This window comes from Physeter macrocephalus, chromosome 20, assembly GCF_002837175.3.
Source record: "Physeter macrocephalus isolate SW-GA chromosome 20, ASM283717v5, whole genome shotgun sequence".
In the NCBI taxonomy this organism is placed as follows: domain Eukaryota; kingdom Metazoa; phylum Chordata; class Mammalia; order Artiodactyla; family Physeteridae; genus Physeter; species Physeter macrocephalus.
In genome coordinates this window covers 37,093,256-37,106,947 of record NC_041233.1, presented here as the reverse complement: position 1 = coordinate 37,106,947, position 13,692 = coordinate 37,093,256, and the positions used below count along the sequence as shown (strand labels likewise).

At 44.1% G+C, this 13,692-nt stretch overlaps 1 protein-coding gene across 2 annotated transcripts in view; it reads right to left on the bottom strand.

Annotated features, from left to right (window-relative positions):
• The window catches only part of WDFY4 (WDFY family member 4), a 261,838-nt gene that overhangs the window by 199,623 nt on the left and 48,523 nt on the right, over window positions 1-13,692 (bottom strand). For both annotated transcript variants that reach the window (XM_024121405.1, XM_024121406.2), the window contains exon 12: window positions 10,025-10,118. In XM_024121405.1, the coding sequence (XP_023977173.1) occupies window positions 10,025-10,118 (94 nt within the window). The remainder of the gene's footprint in view (window positions 1-10,024; window positions 10,119-13,692) is intronic.

Sequence of the window (13,692 nt, the reverse complement as noted above, 5' to 3'; positions counted from 1 at the left end):
TCTTTCTTCTAATGCTCTAAGTGTCCCTTCCTATATCCAAAGAGCCCGCACCTCCGCCTTCCTTCTCCACTCTTCTCAAAACAGAAAAGCTGCTTCTATCCTCTTGCCCAGAACTCTCCCTCTCCCAGAAATTGCAATATTTGGTAACTGCAGTCTTTTAATTTGGGGTGAGAGTTGGGGAGACAGTCTGCATGAAATAAGATGCAAAAATAACAACACAATGTATTATTAATAAGAATTAAAAAGAAATGTCTACAATCTCCAATTTTTATTATCAGCACTTCACTTATTGCTTTGGGGACTTTTGGCTTTCCTTTTTGTTGTTGTTTTTGCTTTTTTTTTTCCTCACCAGAGCAGGAATATTTAAAATCTAAATATGCAAAAAAGAAAGCAAAAAAGAAAAAATTTTCAAAAGGGAGAAATAGAAATGTTGATCTTATCTAATGATGCCACAAGTTTACTCCAAAATTGCTCAATACCCCATAATGGAGGAGGGAAAATTGATCGTCCTCATTATCACTGCAGCTCTGTCAATACCAATATTGCCTTGTTTTGAATAAAAGGTGCTGTTTTTTTCAATGTTGGTTCCAGTAAAATGGGGTTTTAGTGAAAATATGAGCAGTAGCAGGAAACCAGTCTGGTTTCTCCCCCTACAAATGGATTGATTTTCCTAACGCACATTACTTCCAATGCAGGAAGGGGATAGTGGTTCAATTAGGACTCAGTGGTAAGAGCTCAGGGTAATCAGCAGGCTGGACCCGCAAGGCAAATTATCACAGAGAGACGTGCGGGGCTGCCTGTAGGAGTTTTCTGCCTTCTCCACTTAGCAGTTGAGTCTTCAAGTCTGTCCTTTTCCAGCTGTTGATGTTTAATCTTCTTTATCTCTCTCCCACCCCTCACTTTCTCTCCTGGTCCAAATTAATATGGTGGTCCCAGAGCCCAATGAGGGCTGGGTGCTGGTGGGGTGGGTCCCTCCAAGGAGGCGTGGGCTATTAGTACATCACTCCAGAGTGTGTCTTCTGGACATTAATCATGTAGTCCTAACTAAAAACCATCAGATGACCGGCATCTGCTTCCCCAAGACACTTAGAAAGAACTAGGGACTTCCACTGAGCTACTCAAATTTGGACTAGTCACTTATTCCAACTTGGTTGAAATGTTCTTTATTTGATGATTTTGGAAGAGAGATGATACATTTTAAGTGACCTCTGCTCTTCTGGGATGTCACAGGTAAATAGAGCCCACAGATGTGTTTTATTTGACAAGTCGTTGTGGTTTTTATCTTTGCTTACTTAGAATTAGCTCTCTCTTTATATGGGCATAAACTTTCCATTGTGCACAGCCCCCACCAGCCTAATACACTCGTTTGCAGTGCCCACATGGCCTTATAGGCATGGGAGTCTGTGATCTTGGTTTAGGTGTGAGAGGGTCCAAATCCCATTGAATCAGTAGAATCCATGTCTAAAGGCACGGCTTCCTGAATGTACTTGTATGTATTTGCAATGAAGACCAAGATGCATGTGGGTGCCTGCTTTAAATCTTCTGCTTCTTTTACAAATTACATACATATGATGGCCAATACTTCCTGGTTACAGAAGCCTAGGATCTTATATTAATAAAATATTTGTCTCTTTCCAGCTTTACTTCCCAACCTCCCCTTTGGTCCACCGTGTACTCTACCCCAGTAACATCCTCACCCTTTGCTGAATATGCCATAACCTTTTTGACTGATGCCCAAAGTTGAGAATGTCCTTTCTAATTCCATCCCTTTGCTGAGGTCCTACTTATTAAACAGACAATTCACACTTTCTCTCATCTAAGAAAACTTTTCTGATCTTCCTAACTAGCACTGTGTCCACACTTGAATCATTATAAACACCACACTATGACAAGCTATCTATCTATTTACAAGAACTGTGAACTGCTGCCAGAGACAATGGCTCCTCATCCTTGTTTCCCTAGCACATATCCCTGTGCCTCAAACACAATAGCTGCCCAGTAAGTGCAAGCACAAGGGCACAAGGTGTTCCAGGAAATAGCAGGTGCACTGGACCAGAGAAGGTGGTCAGAAAAGGTGATGTGCCAACTGGGTGTTGAAGAATAATGAAAACAGTGCCAGGTCAGCAGGGGAAATGATCTTTCCTGAGCCTGTGGTCGGCCCTGAGATGGAGCATGAGGACATCACTAGGGAAACCAGCTTGTAAACATCCATCCAGGAGGATGCCTGCACAGCCTGGAACCTGAAACATCTGTGAAGAGTTTCCATCACCTTGGACACACACCCCCTCACTCCACGACAGCTAGGTCAGGTGAGCAGTGGGCTCCGTGAGACCCAACATCAGCTTCCAGCCAGAACCCTTCCCCGCTACGGCTTGGGCATCCTCGGTTAGCTCAGAGAAGGAGGGATTAACTTACCCTGAGTACCTCTATTGCTTTGGCCAAAGTAAATTGCTGACACGACTCTTTTAAGATATACTTTTTAAACAGATGTGTTGTTGTTGCTGTTGTTAGCAGATCTCCACACACGACTGTCTGGAGAAGATTCCTCAAACAAGACTGCAGAGTCCACAGTCGCTTGTAGAGATAAGAGATCCACTTCCAACCATTCTGTGACTCCAGCCCTGGTGTGTTGCTTCTGAGCTTCCAAATAGACACTTACCCTTCCTTCATCTTCTGGGCACAGGGCACACAAATATCTACCCTGAAGTAGATATTTGAAGTAGGTACTCATGTTGATTTGACACTAACTAATGGGAAACTTGGGCTAGTTATTTACTTTCTCTGGGCCTCAGTTTCCTTAGCTTTAAAGTGAGGATAATGAAAATACCTACCTCACTGGTATGTTTTTGGTGGGAGTCAACAGAAACAGCATTTGTGAAAGTACTTTTCCTTAAAGGATGCAAGTGTTTTCAGAATATTAATCCCTTTTAGTTGCAGTCTTCTTTTCTTACCTTGTATCAGTAAGGTTTCTGATTAATTATCATTTGTATTTATCAATTAATTTATCAATTGTATAATGCCAGCTGGAAATATACCTAAAATGTATTACCTTCCATTATGTATTTCTAAAATTTTATATACTGTGACTCAGAGTCCTAGGAACATAGAGTACCAAAGCCAGAAGAGAAAGGTAGGGGGTATGAGAGCACATACTGCATGCCAGGTAGTCCTAAGTACACTCGAACTATACTTCCCACTACTCTTCTCAATGGGAAAATATTATTATGAGAATACTGAGACTGAAGAGGTTACATCAGTTTCCTAAGGTGACATAGTCAGTGAGTGGTAGAACTGGCACCCCAACCCAGGTCTTACTTCAAAGCCCATGATTTTAACACTGAGTCATGCACTTATTATAAGGAAGGGAGCTCAGTATCTCATAAGGGGCATAAGCTGATGGTCTACAGAAGTGTTTTATTTGGTGGGGGTAGTTTGGCTTTGCTTCTGTCTTGTTTCCCCCTAGCTAGATGTGAGTACCTCTAGGTAGGGCAAGTACACTTCCCTATGACCACAGGTCTCACCATTCCTTACTGTTTACACCTACACACTTACTTTACGACTCTGGCCCCAAGACATTGTGTCTGCAACCCCTGTGATCTAGGCCAAATCTGAGTAGCTGAAATTGAGGTGCAGAGAAAGGAAGTGGCCCATGTTAAGTCATAGAAATAATGATGGTAAAGGACGGGAAGAAAGGTCGCCAGATAATTGGACCAGAGCTCACCCTATCAACTTTAACTTCCACTCCATCATTCTATGTCCACTGTAGCTTCCTTTTGATGTTCTTCATCTCCATGCAAGATTATGTCTATTTGTTCTATTTAAGAGGCTACCCTAAGAAGTCGCTTGGATTTTGACCAGGATCTGAGACTTTTCCACTCAGGGACAATAGAAATGTTTGGGGAAGAATGGGGTCAGAATGAAAAAGCAGAAGAAACATAGAAATTCAACATATTTGAAATTTCTAATGTGTTGTAATTTAATAAAGCAAGACTCCTACTTTGCCAATTTCCTTGTTAAAGGAAATGGCTCTTTTCAAATAGCTTGCCCTTACACAATGCTATCCAGGGCTATTAATGCTGTCGATACTTTAGCTATTTGAAACCCACATGATTAGTTCAATGTGTTTGAAATACAGGCTAAGTCCAGAAAATGGTACCCTTTCCAAATTGAGGTGCAAATCACACACAGATGTGTGTGACAGATGCAGCCCGAGCCTGATCTTCTTTCTGTCCCATCGTACTGTGTGGGAGGCTTCCATTGCAGTAGAATCTGGAACACACCCAACAGTGAGGGGAGGTGCACATTGACGATAGACAACAGTCTCTCTAATGCCCAGGTCTGATCATGTCCTTGCTTTCCAACTGCCTCCCACCCACGGCTACCACCTCCCTACAGGGAAGGCAACTTGGTGCAGTGGCAGGAGGTCCTGGAGCCTCCCATCAGGCACATCCACCACCTAGCTATGATGTTAACTCTGTCACTTAAGTGCTACAAGTTTCAAGTCCTCATCTGTAAAGTGGGAATACTGATGTCTACCTTGCAGGGTTATTACGAAGATCAAATGATAAAATGCTTGTAAAGTTTTGGCAACTAATAGCAGTAGCTACACCAGTCAGCAAGTGTTTCCCATGGTGCCTTGTATGTTCTGCTTGCCATGTTAAGTGCTCCTGCATTGCTTCAGTTGATCCTCACAATAATGCCATGAGGAAGACGATATTATTCTCCCCATACTACAGCAAAGAAAATTAAGGGTCGTGGAGGTTAGATAATTTCCCATGGTTCTGTGACTGTTAAGTGGCAGAGAGATTTGACCAAAATCTGTCATATTCAGAGCCTCATATAGTAGGTGCTCATTAAACACAGCAGTGATGATGATGACAACAATGACAAAGGATGGTAATCCAATAAAATCCAACCGCCTGTGTGTGGTACTCAAGGCCCCGCATGATGTGGATTCAACCTACTTCTCCTGCCCCATTTATTGCCTTTCTACCCGCATGGTCTATCCTAGCCCAACTGAACTATTTGAAGTCCCCCCATGGGCATCTACACGTGTGCCTCTCTCTGTTGTCTGACTGTCTTGTCCCACCCTCCTCTACCTGATCTGGCATAGACAGGTCTCTTCTTTAAAGTCTAGCTCCAGTGACCCCATCTCTGTGTGGCTTTCTCTCCCCTCTGCCCCAAGGCCCTGTGTGCAAACCTTTGTTACAGTTAGAATATCTATCTTCTCCACTCGTCTGAGTACCCACCCTCAAACTCAGACTGTGTGTTACTGTGACATTGGTCTCTGAATCCCCAGTGGCACCTAGTAGGTGCTGCGTAATTATTCATAAAAGTAAATACATCACATTGGTGGCCCCAACACAGGCTGAGTTCCACCTCTGTGAAACTGGATCTGACTTCCCACCCTCTGAGTTCCTATTAGCATGCACAGAGCAAATAACCCTCTGCTAAGACATGAACGGAAGTGCAGTGGTGCTGGGACGAGAGAGCCCTCCACTACTGGTCAGAGTTCTAGCCCACAGCCATGTCCCTACAGCAAGCCCCTCATGGCTGCTGAGCATGCCAGAAAGAAAGAGAAAAGGCCTTTCTTCTCAATTAGTTACTTTCTAGCTCCAATAGAACTGAGCTGCACTCCACTTTTGCCTTGTGCTTAGTACAGCGACATTCACAATAAAATTCCTATAGTCCAATTTTAATACTGGTGATTATACAAGAGGGAAAAAAAATCAGCTGGATTATTTGTTTCCAAGAGCAGCTCGCACTGCTAGCATTTTGCAGAGGGAAAAAAACCCCTCTTGGTCATGAACAGAACAAATTTAATGTGGCCACAATTAGAAATAAACCAGACAACCCATGTAAGTAGTTAAGCTGTTGCTTCTCAAATGATATCTGTACCTTGGAAAGCTATCAGTTTCTCATCCATAAGGTAGGAAGAGCATCTGAGGGATGTAAAATGGTAAGAGTATAGGGATGCTGGGAATCACCAGGCCCTCCTAAAGGGAGATGAGTGGGAACTCACAGTCCATCTTTTTAGTAACACTGCCATCTACTGAAACTTCCAGCTGCTTTCTCTGCCCCAAAACCTGCAGTCCTTCAGTTTCATTTCAGCATTTTCTTGTGTGTGTCTCATTTCTCATTTGATTTACTATTCTGTTTGTTGTTATGAGGTTTCCCACTGCCCCCCCTTTCAGAAGTTAATTACTGTATTACCCAACTTTTAATAGCTGCTGATTTGGCATCTGCAGAAAATTTCTGAGAAAATGTACCACTACATTTCATTTGCACATTTGAGAGAGAGTGCGTGAGAGTTAGACTTTTCCTAAATTACTACTTATTGTGACCTGAACAGAGAAAAAGTATCCTACCAAGTGGAAGCCTCATTTGCATATTTAATTTGTCCAATTACCATCACAGGATGAGGGGAAGTTCCTCCCCACACACTGATGTGACAACTCATGGCATTTATCTGAAACTAGGGCTCATCCACAGAGTCTTCACGCACTAAGAAGCGGAAGGACAGGCCACTGTCTGCTCTGCATCACTTTGTCAGTCATCCTCATGGTGGAGTTTTGCACAACATGTTTATCAGCAACTGTTTGACTGCTAAGACCACCCAAACCACTGGCTTGGCTGTTCTCATTCCAAGTGCATTGCAGGGTATGAAATACAGCTAAGGAAGCCAGGCTTCCTCACAATAAGGTGATAGCCCCTGGAAAAGCGTGCAATGCCAAGATGCATGACCTTGCATTCTGCAAGAGCTGCAGAGATTAGAGATCTATTCATCAAACACGTCTTGACCTTGAGCCTGGGAGTGAGTTTTAGATCTCCCCTCAACACCTCCATGGTTTTAGGAAGTTACACAACTCTCCTGAGCTTCAAGCACCTGCAAAATGGGGAGATTCTCATTTTAATGAGCTGTTATGAACACTGATTAATGTTCCTGGAATAGAAGTAATGCTCAATGTGTGTTAGTTTCCAATACGCTCCAGGCAGAATCTGTCGTGAATACTAAGGTAAAGAAAGTAAGGTCCCAGGCTTTAGATAACCAAATGACTCGAAGACATTTGATTTAGGGGTCAAATAATTTTATCCGTCAGTTAGATGCCTAAGGCAAGTGTGGTGGCTGGTCTTTAAAGATGGCCCCCAACAATTCCCCCTCTCCTGTACACGCAAGCCACCCCTCACATCAGTAAAGGAGACATAGGTCCTGTCTCGTTGAGTCTAAGCTGAACCTGTGACTTACTTTGACCAACAGAATGCCATGGAAGTAATGCTGGCTTGTTCCGGGCAAAAGCCTCCAGAAGGCTCGGCATCTTCTGTTTTTGTGCTTTTGGGAGCCCTGAGCTGCTATGTGGCCTGCTAGAGAATCTAGGTGGAGGTATACAGGTAGAAGCCAGATGGTGAGGGCTACATGGAGGAGAAGCCAGGCCCTACGAAGGCCCCAGACATTTGACCCAGTTGGGCCAGCCTAGGAGCCTCTCACCATTTGAGCCAGCTTGTGAGGTGCCAGCTCTGTGAGTGGAGAACACATCTTGGTGCCCAGCTGATACCATGTGGAGCAGACAGAAGCTGTCCCTGTGGTGCCTATCTAAACTCCTGACCCACAGAACCATGAGAAAGAACGAGACCATTACTGCTAACTTGGCATCACTTTGTAATACAGCGACAGATAACTAAAGGAGCAATCAAACCCGTTTTAGCCCAGGCTACTGCTGTTCCATAAACGTTGAAAGATATAAAGTGCATTCCATTTCACTATTAGATGCATCCCTACTCATTGGTTTGATAATCACTTTATTATCACTTTCCAGCAGAGGATCAGGAACCAGAGAATGGATTCCAGTTACAAAGAGACATGTAGACATGGAATTGAGTTAGTCCTTTTTTAACTCCTGTACCTAGTTCTACAGAACTTCCTAAGTAAAAACAGTCCCCTCCCTACACATCAAAGCTTTTGCTCCTCCACTCCACTTCTCACAGATTTTGGAGGATTTGCAATATTTTTACTAAGCCATTATTTTCAATGATTAATAACACCCGTATAGTTGACCCTTGAACAACACAGGTTTAAACTGCACAGGTCTACTTATGCATGGATTTTTAAAAATAAGTATAAGACCTGTATTTTCATTTTACAGATCTTTAAGTTTAACTGAGTGTAGGGAAAAGTTTATGTTCAATTAGAGATCACAATATGTGGAATCAAAACCAGCATTTGAGTCCTGATTCTATCCAAACTTTTTCACCTACCTGTCCTTGGGTGAGTCATTTATCAACTCCTTTGTTTTTGAGGCAGAGATAGTAGTACACTGTGTGAGGGTCAGCACCCTTAACCCCCATGTTGTTCAAGGGTCAACTGTAGTCACCATTTCTTCTTAAAACATATCGCCTCCTTTTTAACTCCAGGACAAAACAAAGCTGGACCCGCACCCCCGTGAGCCCCCATTCTCCTATAGAAGCCACTGCTCTGCAGGGGAAAGACCATAAGAACTGCCACCAGGTAGGACCACATTTAATACCAGGTCCACCAACTCAGAATCCTTAAAAGGCATGTACGTTGCCTGAGACTCGGTTTCCCCACTGGCTAAAATGGAAACAATGATACTCCCCACCAAACATCTATGAGGGTAAATAATCAGTGAAAGGGTGTGGCACCGTGTCTGGTACATGGTAGCTGCTCAATTCAAGTCATTTCCTTTCGTCTGCTGCTAATTCAAGAGCGTATTTTCCATGGCTTCCTCAACTTCGAGTTTCTTTCTCAGAACCTCTAGAGAACATATTCTCTAAATTGAGAGCACTTCCTGAGAATCTGCCTCGTTCTGTTGCTTTCGCCGGTACAAGTTCGCCTCGCTGCAGTGGGGCCGTCAGTGCTGCCAGGACAGGAGCTAAGAGCCACCGTGACTCCCCACTCTTCCCACTTCCTGCACCCCGTTCATCTCAGGGCCTTGATTCTATCTCCCAATAGGTCTCTTGACTCCTTGCTCTACACACTTTCCCACAGATGCCACCATAATCAAGCTACCACCATGTGTTACCAGACTGTGGACATGGCTTCCTAACTGCTGTCCGCATTCTCTTCCACACAGCCCCATTCCCAGGCCACCCTCCATGCAACAAGAGAGATTTTTAATACAAAAACCTGATCATGTCCCCCTCCATTCACTTGAGAGAGACTTCGCGTTGCCCTTGGGATAAAACCCCACAGCTTGTCAGGGCGGCAGCCTTCCTCCGCCTGCCCCATCGGGCACATTTCCAGCTCTCCCGCTTTGCTCCAACCCCAGACACCTGCAGCAGGCTCCTTCCCACCTGCTTAATTGCTACTCATCTTTCAGGGCTCTGCTTAAATGTCACCATCTAAGAGATGGCTTCCCTGACATCCACACCTTCATCTAAATTAGATTTAATTAGGTCTCCCCCCCCACTTCCATTCCCATTATTCTCTGTCAGCACCCATTTTTTTTCCCTTAATATCACTTGTGACAATTTGTAATTGTATATTCATTTGTGAGCTTATTTACTTAGTCCCTCTGCCCCACCACCACCTCCCAGTCCCCACTACAGATGTGGGCTCCTTGGACAGCGCTCAGTTCTCATCCTGTTAGCCCTGCATGTCCCACATAGAGCGCCAAGCCAGGGTCACAGCCAATATCCAAGCAGGGGATAAATTAATGGGGAGCAGAGGACTTCTGGTCCCACCAATGCCCAGCACTATATGCAGCACTTATATGGGACTTGCCTCATGAAGGTAAATCATTTCATTCGGTTTTTGTTTGGCTATTGTTTTTAGAAGGTCACATCACCAACAGGAACAATCTGTTTTGAGTGGCCATGGAAAGGTGGGTAGAACTCAATCAAGGGTCTCAGATCCACTGATACTCCCCTGTAGGAGGCACTTCATGAAGGAGGCTCTGTTCATACAGGGGACTGGAGGCAAAGGCAAAAAGAAAGGGAGTCTCTGGCCAGAGGAGCTTAAAAGGTCAGTCATGTGAAAAAGACAAACTCATGTGTTCACAACAAGTACCTGAGGGTGATCTTCATGGTACAACTGAGGCAGCAGCCTCACCATGATGCACAGGATCCCGGGGTGCATGATCACAGCATCACCTTCATCCGTCCTGCAGAGAGAGGGAAGCAGGACATCAGACTTAAGCCTTCTCTTCTGCTTTCCACAGAACCTTCTGGATCTTTCTAAGACAGGCCATGATACATAACCGCAGCTTACCACTTAATCATATGACCTTGAACTAATTAATCTGAGCCTAACTTCCCCCAACTGCACAATGGAGCTAACAATGCCATACTTTCCTCATAGAGTCATAGAATAATGCTGCTGTGCACTAAGGCACAGTGTCCGGCACAGAGCAGATGCTTAACGGAAGTTAGTTCCCTGGGCCTCTACCCTCCCTCCAGTTATGTGGGAGGTGGAGAAGCTCTCATTTTATATCAAACAAACACACAAAGGACCGTGTCTGGATCCCTTCAAGATGGTGTAAGCACACTCTACTCTGTCCTACCCACTGAATTAAACTAAAAACCCAGATAGAACGCATGAGCAGCTCTCTGAGGACTCTGAAAAGTAAACAGTAGCAAAGCAGGAAACCAAACCCAAAGCACCATGCAACTGGTAACATGTTTCCTGGGGCTTCCCCCTCCAGCATCTTCCGGAATGGGCTTACAAGGAGTAAGAACCGTGCACCACGTGTGGACAGGACAGACACAGCCTCCAAGAGAAGGCTCTATTTCTAGTCTAAGGAGTGGGGAAAGAGGCTCCAACAGGGCCCAGAGCATGGAGGAAAATCCCTGGATTTTTCTTTGCTGAGTTTCTCCATTCTTTCTCACCTCAGCCTCCAAGAAACCGCACAGCAGCAGCAGTGACCAGGCAGGCATCTGAAATTCTCGGGGAGGGGAACCCTTCTCTCTGACCAGAGGAACTCTGGTCCCAAGAGTCGGACAAAATCCCCAATGTTTTTGTCTCTCTTTTTCCTCTCCCTGCTTGGCCCCAGAGACAGATGCAATCGTGGGAAGTGCATGGCAGAGCAGAGAAACTAAAGCTCCAGCTTTCTAGACAGAGGAGAAGGAAGGGACCCCAGAGAGCCAGAAAGTGTTGGGAAGATGATGAAGAGGAGGAGACTTAAGAAAGTGAAACCATTAAGTTGTGTTATCAACCTCTGAGCTCAATTCTGAGCTGCACATGTGTGGATCTGACCCTAAACCACATTCCAAAGGCTTTGAGAACTGCTCAGGAAGAAGCTTGAAAAAGTTTTAAAAATTGAAAAACCATTCGCTAAGCTAGCAAAGACAGAAAAAGACTCAAATTACCAACATCAGAAATGAAAGAGAGAATACCACTACACACCCCACAGAAAGGATAAGAAAATACTACAAATAACTCTGTGCACACAAATCTGACAACTTAGATAAAATGGACCAGTTCCCTCAAAGCCACAAACTACCAAAAGTAAGCAAGAAGAAATAAACAGGACAGTTTATAGCTATCACAAAGACTGAATATGTAGTTTAAAACCTTTCCACAAAGAAAACTGCAGCCCCAGATGTTTCCACTGGTGAATTCTACCATACATTTAAAAGATAAATAACACCAATTCTATACAACTTCTTTCAAAATATACAAGAGAACGCTTCCCAATGCATTTTATGAGACCAGAATTACTCTGATATCAAAAGCAGACAAAGCCAGTATAAGAAAAGAAAACTACCTGGCAACATCTCTTAGAAAAATAGGTGCAAAAATCCTCAATAAACTACTGGAAATCAAATATAACTATATATAAAATAAATAAGGCACTATGGCCAATTTGTCTGATCTCACAAATGCAAGGCTGGTTCACTATTCAAATATCAGCCAATGTAGGGACTTCCCTGGTGGCACAGTGGTTAAAAATCCGCCTGCCAATGCAGGGGACTCAGGTTCGAGCCCTGGTCTGGGAAGATCCCACACGCCACAGAGCAACTAAACCCATGTGCCACAACTACTGAGCCTGCACTCTAGAGCCTGTGAGCCAAAACTACTGAGGCCCGCATACCTAGAGCCTATGCTCCACAACAAAGAGAAGCCACCACAATGAGAAGCCCATGCACCGCAATGAAGAGTAGCCCCTATTCGCCACAACTAGAGAAAGCCTGCGCGCAGCAATGAAGACCCAATGCAGCCAAAAAATAAATAAATAGATAAACAATAAAATTAAGGCCTAGAAAATTGGTTCAAGATGGCAGAGTAGAAGAACGTGCGCTCACTCCCTCTTGTGAGAACACCGGAATCACAGCTAACTGTTGAACAGTCATTGACAGGAAGACACTGGAACTCACCAAAAAAGATACCCCACATCCAGAGTCAAAGAAGAAGCTGCAGTGAGATGGAAGGAGGTGCGCAATCACGATAAAATCAAATCCCATAACTGCTGGGTGGGTGACTCACAAACTGGAGAACAGTTATAACACAGAAGTCCACCCACTGGAGTGAAGGTTCTGAGCTCCACGTCAGGCTTCCCAACCTGGGGGTCTGGCAACAGGAGGAGGAATTCCCAGAGAATCAGACTTTGAAGGCTAGTGGGACTTGATTGCAGCACTTCGACAGGATTGGAGGAAACAGAGACTCCACTCTTGGGGGGCACACAAAGTAGTGTGTGCATCAGGACCTAAGGGGAAGGAGCAGTGACCCCACTGGAGACTGAACCAGACCTACCAGCTAGTGTTGGAGGGTTTCCTGCAGAGGCAGGACGTGGCTGTGGCTCACTGTGGGGACAAGGACACTGGCAGCAGAAGCTCTGGGAACTACTCCATGAGCCCTCCCAGAGTCCCCCATGAGGAAGGAATCAATAGCAGAATAACTGAGATAGAAGAACACATAAGTGACCTGGAAGACAGAATAGTGGAATTCACTGCCACAGAGCAGAGTAAAGAAAAAAAAAAAGTGGAAATAAATGAAGATAGCCTAAGAGACCTCTGGGACAACATTAAACACAACAACATTTGCCTTATAGGGGTCCCAGGAGGAGAAGAGAGAGAGAAAGGACCCAGAGAAATTTTTGAATAGTCGAAAACTTCCCTAAGGTAGGAAAGGAAATAGCCACCCAAGTCCAGGAATCACAGAGTCCCAGGCAGGATAAACCCAAGGAGAAACACCCCAAGAAACATAGTAATCAGCCTGTGGAAGGAAAACCACAGTCACAGAAAGACAGACAAATGAAAAGGCAGAGGACTCTGTACAAGATGAAGGAACAAGATAAAACGCCAGAAAAACAACTAAATGAAGTGGAGATAGGCAACCTCCCAGTAAAAGAATTCAGAATAATGATAGTGAAGATGATCCAGGACCTCAGAAACAAAATGGAGGCACAGATCCAGAAGATGCAAGACATGTTTAACAAAGACCTAAAAGAATTAAAGAACAAACACCTAGAAGAATTAAAGAAGAAACAGAAAGGGAAAAAGCTACAACCAAGATTACTCTACCCAGCAAGGATCTCTTTCAGATTCAATGGAGAAATCAAAAACATTACAGAAAAGCAAAAGCTAAGAGAATTCAGAACTACCAAAGCAGCTCTACAACAAATGCTAAAGGAATTTCTCTAAGTGGGAAGTACAAGAGAAGAAAAGGACCTACAAAAACAAACCCATAACAATTAAGAAAATGGTAACAGGAACATACATATCAATAATTACCTTAAA